Here is a 23,043-nt window from a genome sequence, read left to right as displayed (position 1 = left end):
TTTGGAGAAATAACCGGTTTCTTGTTGTCTTTTCAAATTTCTCTACTTCATCGTAACAGAACTCTTTTTTTACACGGGAGCGAACACATGTTACAAGCACATGCATAATAAAATGAAATGAATACATTTTACTGACCTGGGTTAATGACGTAAGTATCCCAACCATCTTCGTTATGTTCAAGGTCACGAGTCAAGTGAGTCACATTACTTCGATCACAGAACATAACTCGTTCCTTATACTCATAAGAGTTACATCCTGGAGTTTGATGACAAGCATGGTCACACTCCTTTAAGGTCACATTTTTCAGCCGTTTAAATATATCTTCTCCTGGTATGATAGTGCTTTTAAATTTTAAAATATCGTCATCAGCTAGAAAAGAAAAGAAAGAAAACAAGAAAAACATTTTATACTCCCAAACACATTAAATATTATACAGCATTTGGTGCATAATTTGTTTTAAATGGACAATTTATTATAAACAAATAATTGATCTGCAAAATGACAACTTGGAATTCATGTGAGTTTTAACAAACCATTTGAAATCTTCTTTCAAAATTTAAGTTGAGTATCATTTGTATATCCTTTTTTCTAATGGATTAATTTAGTATTGTCTAAGTGCGGACCAACAAATGGCTAGCCAATGTGTCAAGTGTTGTTGAAACCATTTAATCTTAAAGAAAAGCCCACATCCCCTTCTTCCCAGCTGGTTGTTCATTAGTCACCTAAGAAATTGGACTTACAATGATTGGTTGTGACACCTTATGTACAAATTGTACATAACATTTAGGCAAGCAAAGTGCCAAGAGTTTTCTGCCAAATTGGTGCTTTCATTTTTGGCTAAAGGATCCACTCATGCGACAGTGAATCAATTTGGCCTTACATAGTTCTTTTGAATACACATATTAATACATACGTAAACATATGAAAGTATGCATGTATATATGCACATTTACATGTATGTAGGCTGAGAAGTAGGAATGTTTGAAGGTAAATATTTTGTTGAAGAACAAGCTTTTAACTTTGACTAAAATCTTATTGGAAAGTCTCAAAAACAATACAGATACATACGAGAAAATATACACAACTACATAGCTATACATATATATGCATATGCAATCACACACACACATATATATATATATATATATATCTATACATACACATATTCATCTCCCCCACTTGTATACGTACACATTGTGTATGTGTTTTTCATCTTCTATGGATTAGAAAGACAAAGACTGCAATTAAATGTTCTGGTAGAAAAAGATTAGGATTTGGTGAGTAAGCTTCAGATTATGCTGGGTAGAATCCAAATGAAACAGTACACTGAGGTGGACTTTTCCCTGTACATGAACTTAAAAGAGTATATAGGCTGAGTGAAATTTCCATGAAATCACTGGCTGTAAATCTCATGTAATTTACTGGGAAACCATCAGTTGGAGTGAAAGTTGCCCTATATACCACTGACATAAAAAGGTAGAGTTCTCCCAGCAGAGAGCTTGATGGATTTTGACAGTTACAAGTAGGCATCTTGAATAAAAGCTGGATATGTGTATGCATTTCCTGTTGTAACATACAATGCTGGAAGAGTAACAAACTTTAACCCTATGCACATTCATAAGCTTGTGATACTTGTGTGTGTGCCTGAGAAATGGTGTCTAATACAGGATAAAAGGTTCCTAGTCATGTTCATTGAGATATTTAAGTTGAATAAAAGATTGAATAAAGGTGCTCCCTCTCTAATACGAGAATGCCCTAATAGTATTTACAGTTCCAAAAGTTGCTTATTTTAGGAACATGTCTATGTCTGTGGTTATAGATAAACTTGTCAGTTCTATATATATATATTAAGAAATAATATCTAACCCCACTTAAAAGTGGATGTTCTATTGGAACAGAATGTATTATGACATAGAAATGGAATCACAAATTTCAGCAAAACTAGAAAATAGAAACAGAAAGAATAATTACCATTTACTCGTTGGTAGTAATCTTTGGTTTTGGCTGCTTTTATTTTCTTGGAGGAAGCTGCAGTTTCCTGTGATAAATAGCATTTTCCACTTTCTCCCTTTATTTCAAATGATAAACAATTTTTGTCAGACAAACATTTTTCTGCACAGACATCTGCTGTTACATTTTTCTTACTCCCCAAAGTTTTTCCAGGTATATCCAGAATTGCACCTTTTACTTTCACAAAATAGATCTTAGAAACTGGAATGAAAGGAAGATTGAGACAAATGTAAATAACAATGATTTCTAACATAGAAAAATGACAAAAATTTGAGGTAGAAGTTAATCAATTAAATTGACTCCTACACTTGACTGTTTTTTTTATTTTTTATTTTAATGGGCCTGAAAAGGCAGAGTTGACATTAGCTGGATTTGAACTCAAAAGTATATATGTCCAGAAAAAATACCCAACATAGTTTTTCTGATGCTCTACAGATTCTTTCCATCCATCATTAGCAAGAATAATTATAATTATTGTTGATGTTACCAATATTTGTGATAATAAATTCTTAACTATATATAAATGTTGTTAGTAGTTTATAAGTTGTATGGTATACACCTGGTAGTTTTCTGGTAATGTACATTCACTGGCTAATAAAACAACTAATAACCTGTAGAAAATATCAATGCCAGGTTTAGGATATCCAGTGCAGTTACTTGTAGGTTTGTTGTGTTTTCATCTTTTGGATAGCGATATATATTGACAGGCCCAAGTTGGCTTTTATCTCTCTTGAAGCAGTATGCAAGGGGTAAGAGTTATCACAGTGGTGTTGGTAACTTGTGTGGTGGGGTGTTTCTAAGAATGAGGAGATTGTGGTTATTCATCCATACAGTTAGGTAAACTGTGATTAATAATTTGTCAACGGTTATGCTAATTTGTATCCACTATATTGTGTGAATGGTCATTTACTAGCATGCCAAGAGACATCCCAGTGATGTTGGTACTTGTGTGGCAAATTAAAGATAATATGATCAAATGTAATCTGACTTGGTACATAATAAGATATGCACCACTACAGAATGCCCTTTCCAAAAGATGCAGACTATGCTCCAAAAAATCGGTGCACATTTTGTGGACCAATGAGAAGGTCATTAATAAAATTTCAGAAAGAATAACAAGAAGCTTGCATACTTGTAAATGCACTTCCATAAACACACGGCTATTTGTTTTCCATGCAGAAAGTGATGCGAGTATTTTTCCCCACTTGTTCTTTTAATATAAATATGAATTGAGTGGTGTGAATCAATGATCTGGGTTTGATTCTCAATCTAAGTCAGTCCACTTTACATAGACAATTATTGCCCTTCAGAAAGATGTGAATATCACACAACCTCATAGCTTTCTCTAATTGTGTTTGCCATGTACCTAAATAATAAGTACATGATTAATTAAAATGAGCTTGGATTTTTATTTCTTAAGTAGCAAATCATGACAGAAACAGCAATTCCATAAAGTGTTGATGGCATCCTCCATCCTACACTTGTGAGATTCATATCATCCCTGTCCAACCAGAGCATCTTCGGCTCAATGTGAATGTTTGCATCTGTAATAGACACCTTATCATTGACCATGTATTCTTGACCACATTTGCCACGCCCACCTAAAGGGTCATGCGGCAGTGTTGAACCAGGCATCAGATTATACTTGATTATAAAGAAGATGGGGATGGAGAAGAAGATATTCACTTCTAGGGAAATTGTCGAAAGTGATGTGAGAGTGGATTGGTCCCACAGAGAATAAAACCTAAAGGTCAACGAATATTAATTGATCATGGTAGTCTTTGCTAGTCAGGCTTTTCAATTGGTTTGAGATAAAGATCCAACTTTCAAGCGGAGTTCATCATCATTCTAATTTTTATATTAAACGTATCCATGAATACTAGTTAGAGTATTAGAAGAGATACTTTATGTTATGCATTCAGGCTCTTCATGTTTCCAGTCCAAATCCAGCCCGTGTTAGCTTTACATTTCATTCATGTAAGGGGTGGGTCAACAACACAAAATAGCAGTCAAATATTGGAGGTAATGATACTAACATCTTTCTATAGGAAAGCATTGGCTCTTTTTCCATCAGAAATCAGTATTATTATTTATCTCACTATGATTTAGGATGGTGGAATGGATGACCATTAGAGTATCAGAAGTTTTGGATGATTGTTGAATTCTAGTAAAGAAAAATTAAGTGCATTGTGTTGTGCAGTGTTTCAGAGGATGAAACAAAGTGTGAAAGAAAGCTGAAGTTAGAATTTAAGAGAAAAACTACCTTGGTTAGCTGAGGTAATAACAAGAATGCGGTATTGTCTGGACTTATGGCTGCATAATTAAAAAACTGCTTCATGACTAATGGAATTTGGTGGATGGAAACTATGTAGAAGCCTGCTGGAGACAACACACTTTCTCACTTGCTGCTCTTGTTTGGCAGTTTTAATCTATTACCCAAATTAATACCATTATCTGAGCCCTGGATAGCTTTAATTAAGTTCACTCTGTTGCATGGATTTAGGAAGTTATCTTCTCTGAGGATAACTTTCTCTCTCACTTCAACCAGCCACAAATACCATGGAAATTGTCATGGATTCAGTTATTCTTCTTCTAATAAAGATATTTAATAAAAGAATTAAGCAAAAATACCTAGACAGAGACAGCAAAAGAGAACCTATTTACATTACCTTTACAATTGGATGCAACTGGAGTCCATTTATTGTCATCTTTACACTTTGACTTCAACTGTTGTCCTCCTGGACATGTGTAGGTCACTTCAGATTTATAGGTGGTGTCAGTGTAGGACTTCTTTGCACCAACAACATCTTTTGGAGGTCCACAGTTAATTTTTGTAATAACTGAAAGTGATAATAAAAACTGATATCAACGGTGAATCTATGTCAGGAGGAGGAGGGGGAGAATGAGGAGATAAGGACAAATCTAGAATAAAAGATATTGATTGTATAACAAACTGAAGACATCTGCACACACATACAGACATACATATATCACATGAAAGGAAATGGTTAAGGAGCCTGGTGAAATATCTTGTAAGCTCCATGAAGAAAATGAAACTAGGCTAACAAAATTGGGCTGTGATAGATTTAGAAAACCAGATAATCCATACTTTTTTTTGGTGTCCCTTTCTTCAGCCAATCCCACCTATGTTTCCAGCAACTTCAGTTGTGGCTACATGGAATTGGTTTTGTAGTCCCTTGTTGCATACTGCATCTTCATGTCCTTTTTGTACTTCTTCGTTTGCTTTCCCTTTTTTCTCTGCTTTCAATACATCCTCATTCCTAACTGACACTAACAAAGTTTCCTTACTTTGGGATAGGTATCTCGTTAAGCTCTTGAGTTCGATAGTTATGTAGTCTTCCACACTTATCAGTCCCCTTCTGCTGTTTATTCTCTTTGTGTGTAGGTGATCAGTGTCTGCACATGAATGATGGGCCTCATGCATCATTAGGAACTTTCTTGTCTTTCTCACAAATTTGTCTACGCCAGTGCGGTTCTTTACCTTCTGTCTGCTCTCTTCTTTTGTATCCAACTCTATCTGCAGCAGCCATAGTTGCAGCTTAAGTAATCTTGTTAGTTTCAGAATCTATCCTTTTGGCTTCAGCTACTGGTTTGTGTTGATCAATATACCTCAGTTTGGGGGTTGCTTGATCCTGGCCTTCTCTAATATATCGGCACATCATCCTCAAAATGTCTTGTTGCTCATCATCGTATTCTTGTGATATAGCTCTTCCCATTACTTCTGCTTCATTTGCTGAGAGTGCATTTATATTTACACTTTGCTCTATGTCTTCACTAATGCCATTCATTTCTCTGTCCTCATTGGGCATGTTATCTGCCGGTGAAGTATTATTACTATTTCTACTTTCCTTTTTACCTCTTGAATTTCCATGTCTGTTAACCACACTTTTGTTCTTATTGCACTTGTGTGGTAGGCTAAACATTGCTCACTTATCTTGAAGAGTCCTACTTCATTTTGCTTTCATGCATTGTTGGAATCCCCCTTCTACTGGGTTCACTTCTGATTCAGCATTCAATAACAGTTTGGTTTACCTTTTCATCCCATCTTCTTCTCTGCCTCTGACTTCATATATAAGCAGTCTCTGGATAATGACCAGGCCTCCGCTGCTCAACCACAGGACACCTGCCACTCAAAAGGCTTTCACCTTTATCATTATTATTATTATTATTATCATCATTATTATTGCTTTACTTCTCAGAATGTAAAATCCCACAGTATCTTATGCTCCTTGTTCTCAGTCACTCCTTCTGGTTCATGTCCATATCATTTCCGTGTTCTGTTCAGGCTGTACTTTTCACATAGCCTCCAATAGAAGAATATAGCCACATTACTGTGCCTCCATTTGTAGTGCTTTTGGGCCAGCCTACTACACTCTCACAATATGTGAGACTTTCATTTCTGCTGCCACACATCTGTTCCTTAATATCTGAGCCATGCTTTCCCATCCATATACTCTGCATCCTCTTTCTACTATTATTATTTCTCTTTATCACAGGTTTTGTTGGAGCTCCTAGATTAAACGATGATGATGATGATATAGCATCAGTATATTCAATTACAAAATGGTTTTTCTTATATATATATATATATCTATATACATACATATAAGTGTATGTATATACATATTTAGATAAATAGAGAGATAGATATGTATATATGTATATGCACACGTACACACATACATGTATATGTAAATACATACAGGTATGCACACAATAAATGAAATAGAAACACTCTACTGACCTGGGTTAACTATGTATATATCCCAATCTCCATCGTTGGGTTTAAGTTCATCATTCAACTGAGTCACATTACTCAGATCACACACCTTAGATTTAGCATTGTACTGATAAGTGTTACATCTTATATATTGTTGACAAGCCTTATCACACTCCTTTAAGGTCTTATCCTTAAGCCGTCCTGAAATAGCGTTACTTGGTATGCTAACCTTTTTCAGCATTACAGGCTCTTCATCTACTGAAACAAAATAGAAAACAAGAAATATATTTCATATACATCTACCCACTCAAGCACACGCACACACATTTCCTAACAATATGTTAAATTTTGTAAAGCATGTGGTGCATAATTTTGTAAATGGCCAATTTATTATAAACAAATAATTGATCTGCAAAAGGACACTCTAATCAGAATGCATATGATTTGTAGAACATCTTCGGACTTATTTGAAACTTTGTCTCTATAGTAAGGCTGCAGATAATACATTTGTACACCTCTCTTTTAATTGTGCGCAGATCCAATCCTGTTTATTTCTGCTCTACACTGCAGCTCAGTCACTTCATCAGTTGTAATTGGTGCTTTGCAGCACACTCCTAATCATAATAAATTTCTCAAACATAATAAAAATATACATCTGTGGAAAAACAACTGAAATAAAGAAAAAAAAAAATAGCAATTAATCTGAATGTAAAACCAAATTAGATGAAAGTTAGGAAACATTTACATTTGTGATTTTGTTTATATATTTATATTATATTACTAGAGTACCCATGACCTGTTGGCTCACTGAGGGAGTGTGAGTTTTCCAGCAATGGAGTTTTGTTTCGTAGGTTTTTTTTTCTTTTCCATGTTATTTCACATGCTTTCAATGAATGTGACATCCAAGAAATTCAAATGCAATCCCAAATTTCAGAAGAAGAGAAGAGGATAATTTCATTAATAAAATACTAAGAATAATTACATTTTACTCGTTGGTAGTAATCTTTGTTCTTGACTTTCTTTATTTTCTTGGAGGAACTTGCAGTTTGCTTTGATAAGAAACATTTTCCATTTTCTGTATTTATTTCAAATGATAAACATTTTTTGTCTGACAAACATTTTTCTGCACAGGCTTTTGCTGTTACTTTTTTTTTCTTCCACAATAATTTCCCTGGTACATCAAGAGCTGCACCTTTTACTTTCACAAAATGGATCTGAGGATCTAGAATTAAAACAAAATTGAAACCAATAAACAATAACACCTACAACAAAATAAATGATATTCCATCATAGAAATTAAGACAAAACTGACGTAGGAATTGATGAATGAAATTTCCTTCTACATTTGATTAGTATCATATTTCATTGGCCCTGGAAGAGTAAAGTTAACATCAGCAGCATTTGAACTCTGAAGCTAATGAACCAGAACAAATGCTACAACACAGTGTGTCTGAGGCTCAAATGATTATGTCAACCTATTACCCTTAACAACAAAAATAATTATAATTATTATTGATGGTAACAATATTAATGATAATGGTTCCTAACACATAATCAAGGCCACACATTGAGCAGTAAATATAAATGAAAATAAATCAACCTCAGAACTTGACTAATACCTGTTTTATCAAACTCAGAATTATAAAAGCTGAAGCACATCTTGTTTGGATTTGAACTGAGAATGTAAAAGGATGTAACTTACCACTTTACTATTTAGCAAAGTTTTGCTTGGAATAGCATCCATCATCATCTAGTGATTTTACTTTTAATGAGATGAAAAAAAGTAAGTGATTACCTTCACAAGGCTTTCTTTTCTGAATTTCACAACCAAAATGTGAACTGTGTTGGTGAAATTTATGTTGGATACTTCTTTTGGCAGTATGAAGTTACTATACTTCTCATGCTCTGCTGTCACTAGTGTTCTTAAAACTAGACACATTTTCATTTCGTCCATCCAATGTTTTTCAAAGATTTGTCTCACTTTCCCTGTTGCCAAGTAATGTTGAGCCAAGTCAGTGCTACGGTGTTCCCAAAGCAACACTTTGCAGACAAATTGAGAGTGCTTCACACTGAATTCTCATGGTGCTTTAGTGACTTTGAAGCAAGGAAAAATAATTTCAAGCTGCTTCGCAACCCATTTGCTGTGAATGTGGAAACTGCACTTGTACAGATTCAAATGGAGCTGATAGAACTGCAGTGTAATGGGACATTAAAAACAAAGTATGACACTGTGGGACCCGTACAGTTCACTTGCTTCATACCCAAAGCAATGCCCCAGCTCCATTTACATGTAGCTTGAACGCTGTTTTGTTTGGAAGCACATATCTGTGCTAACAGCTGTTCTCTGTGATGAAGATGAATAAAACGTCACATAGGAGTCATCTCACAGATGAACACTTGCAATCCATCCCAAGAGTCTCAACAACACAGAACCTTGCCCCAAACATCAATGAACATGTTGCCAAGAAAAGATGCCAAGTATGTAGCTTGGACAGAATTGGGTAAAGAAAATTGAAAGTTTTGATTTATTATTTTAATTTTCACTAAGAAGCACATATTTTATTTATATTTTCTTTTTGTTTTTTTTTGCAACTTATTCTTATTTTAAATTTTTATAATTTTGACAAAAGATATTTTCATGCAGAGTAAAATATTTTAAGTAATTTAAATTAAAGTTAATTTACTTTTGGAATAAAATTATATACCATCTGTTTCAATACATGTTCATGTTCATAAAGTTTTAGTCTGTTCAATAGATGTTTATCATGTTCGGCCTGCGACCTAAAGTGTGCTTTGAGTTTTGGTCCCATGTGTGATTAAGTTTGACACTCCTGCTCTTACCCATCAGCATGTAATATAGAGTAGCTGTGTATCTCCTCTATAGTAAGATACCTATGCTTGTCACTCTATCATACCTTAGCCTTAAATACATGGCACAAATCTACCTCCCACTCTCTCAAATACACTCTCACTCAGCTGAGGGGTCTTTTTGCTTTCCCTTTTTTTAATTTTGTCCTGCAAGTTATTGGTGACCTTACTAGTACCAAGGAAAGGGACCCAGTACACACTCTATAGTGGTTAGTCTGAGGAATGGTATTCAGCCATTGAAACCATGTCAAAGATAACATTGGGCTTAATGCAGCTCTTCAGTTCACTGGACACTATCAAACTGTCCAACCCATGCCAGCATAGAAAACAGGTGCTAAATAATGATGTTAATAATGATAATGTTGTTCATTATGATGATGATGATGATGATGATGATGATGATGATGGGTACTAATTAGAGTATTACAAGAAATGCATTACAATAAGTAATCAGGCTCTTTTGTCCATCAGTTCAAATTAAACCAAGAGCTTTCAATCTTGCGCGGTTGAATAAAACAATGTGCCAGGCAATTAGCAATGGTCATGGTTTTGGCTAAATGCAATCCATTAAAAACTACTGCTTTGTGCCTAAATCAGAAACCATTGTTGTTATTAGTAGTAGTATAATTATAGGTAGTTGACTGAAAGATAACAAGGGCATCAGAAGTCTGTATCAGGGGATTGCTACATTCTAGTAAAGAAAAACTCAGACATTATATTTACAGAGTTCTGGATGATAGCACAAAGTATGGCAAAGAAATTTCCTGTTAGAAGTTAAGAGAAAATCTATCAAAATGTGCTGTAGTATAGCTATGGAAGTAATAAGTTTACTTGTCAAACATAAGGTATAAGGTAGAGTTATTTCTGCATGGTTAAAAATTCACTTCACAGCTAAGACTTGAAGAAGAAATTTGGTGGATGTGAACAATGTGGAAGAGAGTAAGAGAGAAAAAACTGTCCATAGTTCCAGCTCTTGGTTGGTGGACTTAATCCATCATCCAGTTTAATACCATTACCTGGCCTTGAGTGGAATTGACTATGTCCACATTGTTGTAAGCATTTGTGAGATCTCTGGTCTGAGGATAACTAGTTCTCCCCCACCAACAACCACAACCACTGAGGAACTTGCAATGTATTCAGTCAGTCTTCCTATGACAAACACATTTAACACAAAACTAAAACAAAATTGCACAAGAAAGAAGCTACTTATGTTACCGTTACAGGTTTCCACAATTGGAGTCCATTTGTTGTCCTTTTCACATGTTGACTTTAGTTTTTCTCCCTCTGGGCAAGTATAGGTCACTTCAGATTTATAGGTGGTGGTGTCATAGGACTTTGTTGCACCAGCAATGTCTTTTGGATTTCCACAGTCAATGTGTTTAAAAACTGAAATTGAAAACAGAAATTGACATCTATGTTGCATCTATTTTATGTGTGTGCCCTGCTAAATAAGTAGGTGTTGGTTGGAATTCCATATGGTGTACTCAGTGTAAGATATGCACACATCAGAAGTGCAGTGTAATTACAGGTAGTTTAACAGAGAAAATGGTCTTTTTAAGTGTCAGATGTGCAGGAACAATAAACATTAAGAACGCACAGGAATTGGATTTTTCAGGAGACTCCCTAAAAGTTGTAGACAGTGTCTGTTACATGGGTGACCTAATTAGCAGTGAAGGAAGATATTCTGAATGTATAACTGCTTGATTAAAAATTCCTTCATTGGAATTTCAACATCAACAGTAGGGTATGTATGTATATGTGCAGACTTGTATGTTTTGTTTTATGTGTACAATCTCATGCATATAGTTCCATATCTAGACATTCTCATATATACTTAAATGATAAACTTCTGAAAAGTTTTACAAATTTTTACAGTTCCAGTGATGGATTGGATCTGTTGTCTTTGAATCAGCTTTCTCGTTTCTGGTTTTGAGAAGCCTAATTTCCCAAGCTTGGCACCTAGGCAGTGTGTTATATATCCCACACTGTATGTATGTATGAAGGGTTATTCATCAATAATTCTATGAAGGGTTATTCTAGATAACTGTATCCAAATATTTATTTGGGTAATACTGTTCTTATACCCAATATGTACAATTCTCACCACAGCATTTTTGGTGATAAGATATTGGTACTCATGCTGAACAGCTTGTTCTTTCAACATGGAAGAGTTACTAGTCTTGGTTTTTTGGTTAAAAATTTGCTCTACAACTGAGGACGAAATTTGGTAGATGAAAGTTACGTGGAAACTTGCTGGGGGAAGAAACTTCCACACTTATCCTATTTGGCTGGCAGACTTAATCCATCATCCAATTTAATACCTGGCCCTTGGGTAGAATAAATGATGTCTACTCTGTTTGATGAGTTCCCTGATCTGAGGACAGCTTCCTTTCTCCCTCCTACCATCCACAATCACTGTGGAAATTGCTATAGAGTGAGCCAGCCCTCCTCTGACTAAGACATTTAGCACAAGGTGAAACAAAATTACATAGACAGAAACCGCAAGAAGGAAGCTATTTGCCTTACCTTCACAAACAGAGTCTACTGAAGTCCATTTTCGGTCCTTTTCACATTTTGACTTCAGTTCTTCTCTGTCTGGACATGTGTAGGTCACTTCAGATCTATAGGTGGTGGAATTGTAGGACATCAATACACCAGCAATGTCTCTTGGTCGTCCACATTTTATTTTGCTGTAAACTGGAATTGAAAACAAAAATTGATATCAATGATGTGTACATGTTAGGAGAAGGGTGACAATAAGGAGATAATAACAATGTTAGAATAAAACATATTGCATGAATCAAATAGAAGAAATTTGCTCACACATAGAAACACGTGTATATTTGTAGTTTTCTACTATTCTTAATTATGTGAAGACTTCCTGTAAGGAAGAAGCTGGTTCCTAGGAACATACAAAGCTCCATTGTTGGAATGGAGATGAAAACAAATTTATATTCTGAACTTTATGAACGTCTTGCATATTTTCACTGTTCCACTTCCAGATTATATTTGTAACATGTGTATTAGCTGGTTGATTTCTTTCTTCTGAAAACTGTAACTCATCTAGAATCTCATGTAGGCATTTATTCACAAGACCAATTGCACCAGTTATGAATGGTATAAATGTGAATTTGTAGTCAGGATAGGTATAAAAGCTGAAGTTTCAAACCAGTTGTTCATAGTTATTCACTTTCGCTTTAATTTTTTGAAGAGATGTTCACGAGTGAGGCAGCTGATGTCTATAACTGTACATGCTTTTTCTTATCCCTCTCAAACAGCACTATCTAGTTTGCTAGAAATTTTGAAGGTAATGTTCCAGCAATTCTCCTTGTATTGATGCTTGTGCATATATTTGATTATAGAGGGATCCTCAGTAGTCATCCAGGAACATTCTTGTTTTCAGATAGCATTATATATTGTGTTAGTTACAACATCATGTCACATTAGGAAATAGTACATTGTTGACATTTTTGGTTAATTGTTGATCAGATTTGTGATGTTTTCCACAGAAATATGACATAATTGACATGTCTTGTTGCACGTTGAGTTTCCAATGGCTTCCCTGCTTCTTTTATTTATTGGGTATTTTGTATCAATCACCTTCTCTTGGCTTCGAAGTGTGATGTTATTTAGCATTGATCAACTTAGAGAAAGCCTTAATCATGGTCACATGCTCTTTGATTTTATAGTCACTAAGCAAGCTAAGAGATGAATGTCTTATGAGGGCCATACAGCCTTTGGATAGAGGTGTATTCAGTACATATAGCAAACAAATAAGCTTTGAAGTGTGACATTATGTAGTGGTCATGAGTCCAAGAAGGCTGCATTTCATGTCAATATTTCTGTCTTCTTTAAGTCTTCAAGAAATACACACAAGCATAGCCTTTTTTTTTTTTGGTGTGCTGTGTGCTTCACATCTGGGACTTCTTTGAAGTATGTTAGTCAGATTCTTTTGGGTTATGAAGAGATTGCTTCTTGCAGAGATCACTGCTGAGATACATGATACTGTTCTCTTTGCTTTTCAGTACTAGGTTTATGTATTTATTCTTGTTGCTTTTGTTTCCCAGGTGCTGTCTGAGAGAAACTATTCAATATATGACATTCAAAGGTTCTCAGTGAAATTTGCATTGCTGAGGAATTCTAAATGGATAGTAAAGTCAATAACAAAAAACAAAACAAAACAAAGAAAGCAAGTTTAAAAAAGCACTGAATGTTTTGGTGTAAGGTGGAACTGAAATAATGGATAGAGTGGGTGTGGTTAAGGGTCAAAGAGTAGGAAGAAAAGGAGAAAGAAAAGGAATGGAAAGAGAAAAGAAAAAATTGGTGTCATTCTGGAGAATAAGGGGGTATGTATTCAGGCATTAAAAGTCTTTTTAAAAAATGTTAAGTATAGATTGCAGTGGACTTCTAGTGTGTTGTCTTCCAATTTATATAAGTAAATAGTTTGTTACATAATACTTACGTAATGAACTTCAGCTAGTTAAGAAATGTATGTAGCTTACATATTACCTATCCCACTCTTTTAAATTTGGGATTATGTTACACACACATAAACTGAATCCAGTACCCATTTTTAAATCTGGTTCTTACTCTGTTGGGCTCCCTTGGTCAAACTGCCATATCAATAATAATAATGAACAAATGCAGTTAAATACAGCACATTTCCAAAGTAGAAAAACTCATATGTGTATTTATTTCATAACACACTTGATATTTGCATCAGTACTCAACGTGGAATTTGATGCTAACAAGCTACAGGATGCTAACAAGCTACAGGATTCCTTTAAACTGATCTACATCTGTATGTGTGTTTTATAAACAAACTGTCACACACATGCATACAGATACGTGAAATAAATGAATTACACTCCACTGACCTGGGTTCATGATATGTATATCCCATCCATCTTTGTTGGGTTTAAGGTCATAAGTCAGGTGAGTCTCATTAGATGGATTACAGAATTTTTTTTTTTCATGATACTCATAAGATTTACATCCTGGAATTTGAAGACAAGCACGATCACACTCCTTTAAACTGATTCCTTTAATCCGATCAGGTGAATCATGCCCTGGTATGGCAGTTCTTTTAAATGTAAAAACATCATCATCGGCTAGATAAAGAAGAAATGAAAGAAAGACATTTTATATTCACACACATATTAAATATTATATAACATCTGTTGCATAATTTGTTTTAAATGGTTATCATCATCATAAACATTTTACATTCGTTTTCCATGCAGGCATGGGTTGGACATGCCTGTATTATAAACAAATAATTGATGCACAAAATGACAATTAAGTCAGAATTAATGTGAATGTAGAACATCTTGAGGCTCATTTGAAACATTGTTTCAAAATTTAAGTTGCATGTAATCCATTTGTGCCTTATTTTCTAATGGTGTGCTTTTGTCGAATCTAAACATAGTTCAAAAGATGATCCTTTAATCTTAAGCAAAAGCACACCATCAGAAGAGGGGTGTACAAATGTATTATCTACATTACTTAGGTCACAAAGTTAGCAGCGGAGGAAGTAGTTTTGAATGCATAGTTGCAAGAAAAAGATTGGACTGGGCAAAATTCTGAGAGTTACTACCTCTGTTAGTAACACAAGGCCTCTTCCTCAGTGGGAAAGATAGATTGTATGGTGCCTGTGTATGAACAGCTATGTTACATGGCAGTGAGACATGGGCTGTGACATCTGAGAATGCGTGAAAGCTTGAAAGAAATGAAGCCAGCATGCTCTGCAGGATGGGTAACGTTAGTGTTCATGTACAACAGAGTGCAAGTGATCTGAGAGAAAAGTTGGGTATACAAGGCATCAGATGTGTACAAGAGAGAGGGCTGCACTGGTATGTTTATGTGATGCATATGGATGAGTACAGCTGCATCAAGACGAACTGATTTCTAAATGTGAAGGGAGCATGTTTGGTAGGTGGAAATACAGCTCACAGAGCAGAGCAGGTCCTAGTGATTGGGTCCCCGCACAATGTTCAGCACCTGCACCATTTCGTTGGTTGATATAGATGTTTTGTAAAACTCCTAATAATAATGCAGGTCTGTGACTAAAAAATCACTTCACATTTCTTCTTTCTTACAGCCTTCAACTATGGAGGTGGAGAATGCTAATTTTTTATTGACTTCTTACTAAATCCAATTCCAGCTAACACCTTGTAATACTGCAAGATGTGTCTAAAATACCTATTTTTGAAATGATTGAAAACATATTGCAGAAAAGTGTTCAAGATAAACAAATGCTCTATGAGAATGACTTAATAGTATTTATAGTTCCCAAAATTTCTTATTTCACGAATGTGTTTATGTTTGTCCCTAGAGATAAATCTATCAATGTCTTTACAGAAATGGTTTTCTATAAACTACAAAGTACAAATGGATCACAAATTTCAGAAAATGAGGTAAAGAGAAACACAAAGAATAATTACGATCTACTCGTTGGTAGTAATCTCTGTTGGCTTCTTTTATTTTCTTGTTGGAAGCTGCAGTTGCCTTCGATAAGTAACATCTTCCACTTCCTTTAGTTATTTCAAATGATAAACAATTTGTGTCAGATGAACATTTTTCTACACAGGCTTCTGCTGTTACATTTTTCTTTCTCCACAAAGTTTTTCCAGGTACATCCAACATTGCACTTTTTACTTTCAAAAATTTGCTCTTAGTAACTGGAATTAAAGTAAGATTGAGATAAATGTAAACAACAAAAACAACATCAATAATTTCTAATGAAGAAAAATGAACAAAAACTTGGGCAATGTAATCTATAGAAGATTAACTGAGGGGAAGATCATTGATATTCTCAGGGATATTCTGGGGTTTGATGAGAATAAGGTAGGAAGTTTGTTTCAAAAAACTTCTTGACCATGGAATACTATGGGAAACTTTCTGGAGCCCTTGGTAGTGTTATCAAATTGGTCTATGAAACCAAAATAAAATGTAGTCATAGAAGTTCTAACAGGCAGTGCTGTTCAAGATGTTCACAGTAGAACAAATTAATTTTATATGCACTTGTTCAGTGTCCAGGCATTATTGACTCGTAAATTCATGTCAAACAGCAGATATCATGTGTGAGACAGATCCAGCTGTCATTCAAGTCCATCATTATGATTGCCTCACATCCTCCTTTAACCAAGCAGAAAAGTTCCTTTTCCTCTGTCTGCTAGCTATAGCAAAAGAAGTTAGGTGATGGATGTGGTTCAAGGGTCTGACAATGGGGACTTTCTTCTTTAGTCAATCCCTAATCTGTATTTTTAAAGTTTCACTTGTAAAGAAGATGAGGGTGGATGGGAAGATATTCTCCTCAAAGAAAATTATTGAAAGTGACTTGAGGGTGAATGGGTCCCACAGTGCATAAAACCTGTTGGTCAAAGAATATTAAATGGAGAGGGCACTTCTTGGAGTTCATGGTGGTCTTTGACAGTGGGTTTCTTCAATTAGTTTTAGATAAAGATTCTTCAACACTCTAGAAAATCACATCATCATTCTCATTTTTATATTAAATATATACATGTATACTAATTAAAGCTTTGGAAGAGATTTTTTTATGGAATGTATTCAGCATTTTCATGTTTGCAGTTGAAATCCAGCCGATGCTAACTTTACCTTTCATTCTTGTAAGGGGGTGGGTCAACAACACAAAACAGCAGCCAAGCATTGGATGTAAGGATAATGACTAGCATTTTTCTATAGAAAAGTACTGACTCTTTTGCCATCAGAAACCACTTTTATTATTTGTCTCATTACGATTTAGGATGGTGGAATGGATGTCTTGCATGATTGTTGAATTCTAGTAAATAAAAATTCAGTGCATTGTATTGTACAGTGTTTCAGAGGATGAAATAAAGATTGGATGAGAAAAGTTAAATTAAAAATTAAGAGAAAAACTCCAAAACTGAGCTGAGGTATATTCCTGGAAGTAATAAGTGTACTTAAGAATGTCATATTCTGTAGACTTGTGGCTGTGTTGCTAAAATTCTGATTCACAACTAAACATTGTAGATGAAGTTTAGTGGATAGAGACTAGCAGAAGCCTGAAGGAGAGAACGCTCTTCGTTACTTTCTGTTCTTTGGTGAAGACTTAACTCATCAACCAAATTATTACCATTACCTGGCTCTTAAATATCTTTAATGAAATAAATTGTGTTGCAAGCATTTAGGAAAATCTCTGGTCTGAGGATAACTAGCTCTCACCCTCCTACCGATCACAAACACAAAGGAAATTGTCACGGACAAAGTCAGACTTCCTCTGACATAAACTTGGAACTTAAAGCTAAAACAAAATTACCGAGACAGAGTCAAAAAGAAACACCCTATTTACATTACCTTTACAAGATACTACTGGAGCCCATTTCCTGTTCTCTTTACATGTTGCTTTTAATATTCCTCCTTTTTGACAAGTATAGATCACTTCAGATTTATAGGTAGTAGTATTGTAGGATTTAGATGCACCAACAACATCTTTTGGTGGTCCACAGTTAATTTTTGTGATAACTGTAATTGATAAAAGAAAGTGATGTCAATTGTGAGTATATGTTAGAAAGAAGGGGAGAATGAGGAGATAATTACATATTTAGAATAAAAGATATTAACTAAAATAAAATGAATCATTTTCATACACACAGCATAGTAAACTGGTTATGATACACAGGGCAAATGTAGGAGAAATTATGATAAACACAATTTTATATCATTTTTTCCCCTTGTACACTTAACTATTGTGGTTACTTAAATTGAATGTTCCAAGCACAACTGGATGCCAAACCACAAACAGATCATCAAGGGAAAATTTCATTGCATTATATTAGAGATCAAACGTGTGAAGTTGTACAGTTGTTAGAAGTATGCTGAGAGAAGTAGATAGAGAGCAAATGCCTGAAAAAAAAAACAGACAGAAAGGAGAGGAGTAAAAAAAAAAAAGAGGCCTGTAATCAATGAAAAGAGAAAGGAATAACTAAAATGGACAACAATAAATAGGAAAAAATGTAAAATATATAAATATAAAATAATAAAATAAGTTATAAATCTTAGAGCTAGAGAGAGATATATAGAGAGAAGCAAAGTGAAAAAGAAACAGGCAACGGCAGGGTAGGTGTGGGGTGAGAAAGCAGAGGTATGGTCCACAGAATGTACTCTGACAAGGGCTGTATGGATAGTGGTGAGGGGATATCTATGAAGGATGAAGTGGAAAGCTATGAGTGGAGCTAATTGGGAGAAAGGGATGGAGAGCTTGGTGTGGATAGGGTGGGAGGAGAAGTTAAGCTATGAGTGTGAGTCGGTGTGTTTGTAGTGGATAGAGGTAGTGAGAGCAGAGTGGTGTATGTTGATTGAAATGTTGAGAAATGCAACGGAAGTGTTGGAAATTGTGCAGGAGAATTTGAGGGCAGGATGGAAGGATTAGACAAAAGAGAAGAAAGAGTCTAGTTGTTTGCAGGAGTGTGAGGTTGCACTGATACAGTCATCAATATAGTAACCATATAGTTCGGGAGTGGGACCAGTGAATTGTGAGAATATTTGGGCCTCAGTATAACCAACAAATAGGTTCGCATAGATAGGGCCCATTCTCATTCCCATGGCCACTCCCAAGAATTGTTAATAAAAATACCCCATGAATGAGAAGCAGTTGAGGGAGAGAACAAGTTCAGCCAGACAAAGAAGTGTGGAGGTGTCAGGTTGGGGGTTAGGTCGAAGGTCTAGGAAGTGTTTGATTATACAAAGTCCTTCGTTATGTGAAATCCCTGTATATAAACCCTTGATATCATGATCATCCTTTAACATCTGCCTTACATACACACATACATATGTGTGTATATAAATGCACACAGACATGCATGCAACAAATAAGGTGGAAACATTCTACTAACCTGGGTTAACTATGTATATGTCCCAGCTTCCATTGTTGGGTTTAAGTTCATCACTCAACTGAGTCACATTACTCAGATCACATATCTTCTTTTTCTTATTGTACTGATAAGAGTTACATCCTGCATATTGACTGCAAGCTTCGTCACACTCCTTTAATTTCATATCCTGAAGCTCTTCTATCTTAGTTTTCTTTGGTATGCTAACTTTTTTCATCATGAAAGGCTTGTCATCAACTGGAAGGGAAGAAAAACACAAGAAATATATTTTATAGTCATCCACCAACTTAATCCCAAATACACATCACATGCATCACACACATATATTGAATATTGAAAAGCATGTGGTGCATGATTTTTTAATTTGATGTTCTATTAATAAACTAATAACTGATCTACAAAATGATATCTTAATCAGACTTCATCTATGTTATAGAACATTTTTCTAACTTCTTTTAAAAGCTTGTCTCAATACATAGGGTGCAGACAATATATTTGTACACATCTCCTCTCATGGTGTATATTTGTAGGGTTGACAATACCTTAAACATATCATGTGCTAGCTATGGCCATTCAGTCTTAAAGAAAAACAGATCATCAGAAGACAGATGTACAAATGGATTACCTCCAACTGAAACATACAGGTGAGCTTTTACATATGTGTCCTGGTGCACAAGAATACGTATTCATTCTTAGAAATGTATCTTATGCTGAAAGATGATAATAATAATAATGGGAGATGTTTGATCAGTTGTCAGGATTTTGTTGAAGTAGAGGAAAACAACTCTTGGGGTGGTATGTAAAAAATGCAATAAAACCATTGCTGAAATATGTGAAGTTTGGCATCATCAAAAGTGATAATAGTGTAAAGGAAGAAACATAAAGAGGAAAAGAATACAAAAAAAAAAGAAGAAAATGAAATAGCATGGGGCAAAATGTATAGTCAGTTTGCAAAATATACAAATTCCTCGAAGACAGTTACAGAAGACCAGTTGTTCTGGATGTGGAGGAGTGACCAGAAGATAGAAACCAAAGCACTCATATGCATGGCACTAGAACAAGCATTGAGGACAAACAATGTGAAGTACAGAACTGACAACACAACTGAAAGTGACAAATGCAGAATGTGTAGTGAGAGGGTTAAACAATACGGTGCATTGTTAGTGAAAGCCTGAAATTAGCCCAATGCAAATACAAAGGACATAACTATGTGGCAAGAATGATACATTGGGAGCTTTGTGGAAATTATGGCCCATAAAGACCAAAAACGTGGTATGACCAAATACCAGAAAGATTCACTGAGAATGAAGGTTGCAAAATCTTGTTCAAGGTGAATAAAAGTTGTATGAGAATATCTTAACAGTATTTACATTTCTTAATATTGCTTATTTCTAGAATGTGTGTATATCTGGCCTTATAGGTAAACCTGTTAATGTCTTTACAGAAATTGGGGTCTATATGGTTTGAAAGTACAAATGGAATCACAAATTTCAGAAATAATGGAAAAGAGAATTCCAATAATAAAATACAAAGAATAATTACGCTTTAATCGATGGTAGTAATCTTTGTCTTTGTCTGCCTTTAATTTCTTGGAGGTAGCTGCAGATTTCTCTGATAAGTAACATTTTCTATTTTTTTTATTTATTTCAAATGATAAACAGCTTTCATCAGACAGACATTTTTCTGCACATTCATCTGCTGTTACATCTTCCTTATCCAACAATGTTTTCCCAGGTACATCCAGAGCAGCATCTTTTATTTTCACAAAATGGAGCTGAGGATCTAAAGTTAAAGCAAAATTTAGGCTAATGAAAAATAACAACAATTACAATAATTTCTAACATAAAAAGTAAGCCAAATCTTTAGGTAAGTACTGGTCAATTAAATTAGTCCCTACACTTGACTGATGTCTTATTTTATTAACTTAAAATGGGCAAAGTTCACATCAACGAGATTTAAACTAAGAAATAAAATTGCCAGAACAAATACCACAACATATTTTGTCTGATGCTTGAATGATTCTGTCAATACATTACCCTTATTATCAAGAATAATCATAATCATTGTTGAAGTCTCCAATATTAATGATAATGGTTCCTAACTTAAACACAAGGCTACAGATCCTGCAGGGAGGATACACAAAAAATTATCAACCTCTGTTCTTGAATAGTGCTTGTTTAATCAATCTCAGAAGTATGAAAAGTGAAGTACATCTTGGTGGGATTTGAGCCTAGAATGTAAAAGTACATAACTAAATATGGCTAGTCGCTCTACTGATTTTATAGTGTTTTGTCTTGGAAAACTAAAATGATTTGACTATCATCTTCATCTAGTAAATAAATATGAATATGTAGTAAATATGAATATGTAGTAAATTCACCAAACTTAAACTTTCAGTGATAGGAAGAAAAAGGCAATTCATATTTATAAGGTTGTCTCTTCTGAATTTATTTATTAGACTATCCATTTTAATGATCAATCACGGTAAAATTACAGTTGATCACAATATCTTTATTTTACTATTTGTTTTCCATAGAGGAAGTAACTCTGAGTATTTTTCCATAGTTGTTCTTTTAGTATAAATTTGGATTGAGTGGTGTGAGTCAATGATCAGTTCATGTTACATAGACATTTAGTGCCCTTGAGAAAGACATGAATATCACAATCTCTTTCTCTAATTATGTTTAGTCATGAACAAAAGAATACATAATTGATTACAATTCGAAAATATTTATATGTTTTAATAAGCTATCCATGGCAGAAACCATTTAGCCATGAATTTCTCAGGTCATCTTCTCTCCTAAATATGTGAGATTAAAGTGGTTCTTGCCCAGCCTGAGCAACTCTGGGTTAATATGAATGTTTCCTACTGTAACATATATATTAACATTGTGGATGAAAATTAATGGATGGAAACATTTTGGAAGCTAACTGGTGATAAGTCTCTAGACTTCAATTTCTTGGTCAGCAAACTTAATCCATCACTCAATTTAATAGTATTATCAGGCTCTATGGTAATATCAATGGAATCCACTACATTGCAAGTATTTGGAGAAGTCTCTGGTCTGAAGATAACTTCCCTCTCCTTCTCACCAGCTGCAAACACTGGAAATAATAATGGAATCAGCCAGTCTTCTTTTGGTGAAGACATTTAACACAATAATTTAAGAAAATTACTTAAAGAGAGACAACAGGAGAGAAGCTATTTATGTTACCTTTACAAGAAGACGTTACTGGAGTCCATTTGTTGTCTTTTTGACATATTGACTTTAGTTGTACTCCATCTGAGCAAGTATAGAGTACTTCAGATTTATATGCAGTGGTTTTGTAGGACTTTGATGTACCAACAATATCTTTGGGAAGCCCGCAGTTAATATTTGCGAAAGCTGAAATTGAAAAGAGAAATTGATATCATTTGTGAGTATGTGTCAGGAAGAGGGTGAAAATGAGGAGATAATGACACATTTAAGACAAAAGATATTCAGTGAACCGAATTGAAGTAATTTGCACATAGATACAAATACAAATACACACACACACACACACACACA

General features: G+C 34.7%; 1 protein-coding gene across 1 annotated transcript in view; it reads right to left on the bottom strand.

The window, feature by feature from the left end:
• Positions 1 to 23,043, bottom strand: part of LOC106869390 (uncharacterized) — a 206,146-nt gene that overhangs the window by 173,854 nt on the left and 9,249 nt on the right. Inside the window, exons 8-20 of the mRNA XM_052970991.1 lie at positions 22,708 to 22,878; positions 21,035 to 21,274; positions 19,496 to 19,729; positions 17,958 to 18,125; positions 16,064 to 16,300; positions 14,498 to 14,731; positions 12,147 to 12,317; positions 10,836 to 11,006; positions 7,735 to 7,974; positions 6,777 to 7,010; positions 4,681 to 4,851; positions 1,973 to 2,212; positions 137 to 370 (exon numbers count right to left, since the gene is read on the bottom strand). Of these exons, the coding sequence (XP_052826951.1) occupies positions 137 to 370; positions 1,973 to 2,212; positions 4,681 to 4,851; positions 6,777 to 7,010; positions 7,735 to 7,974; positions 10,836 to 11,006; positions 12,147 to 12,317; positions 14,498 to 14,731; positions 16,064 to 16,300; positions 17,958 to 18,125; positions 19,496 to 19,729; positions 21,035 to 21,274; positions 22,708 to 22,878 (2,745 nt within the window). The remainder of the gene's footprint in view (positions 1 to 136; positions 371 to 1,972; positions 2,213 to 4,680; positions 4,852 to 6,776; positions 7,011 to 7,734; positions 7,975 to 10,835; positions 11,007 to 12,146; positions 12,318 to 14,497; positions 14,732 to 16,063; positions 16,301 to 17,957; positions 18,126 to 19,495; positions 19,730 to 21,034; positions 21,275 to 22,707; positions 22,879 to 23,043) is intronic.

The sequence above is a fragment of the Octopus bimaculoides genome, chromosome 10 (assembly GCF_001194135.2).
Source record: "Octopus bimaculoides isolate UCB-OBI-ISO-001 chromosome 10, ASM119413v2, whole genome shotgun sequence".
Classification (NCBI taxonomy): Eukaryota; Metazoa; Mollusca; class Cephalopoda; order Octopoda; family Octopodidae; genus Octopus; species Octopus bimaculoides.
This window is presented reverse-complemented; position numbering and strand designations above follow the sequence as displayed.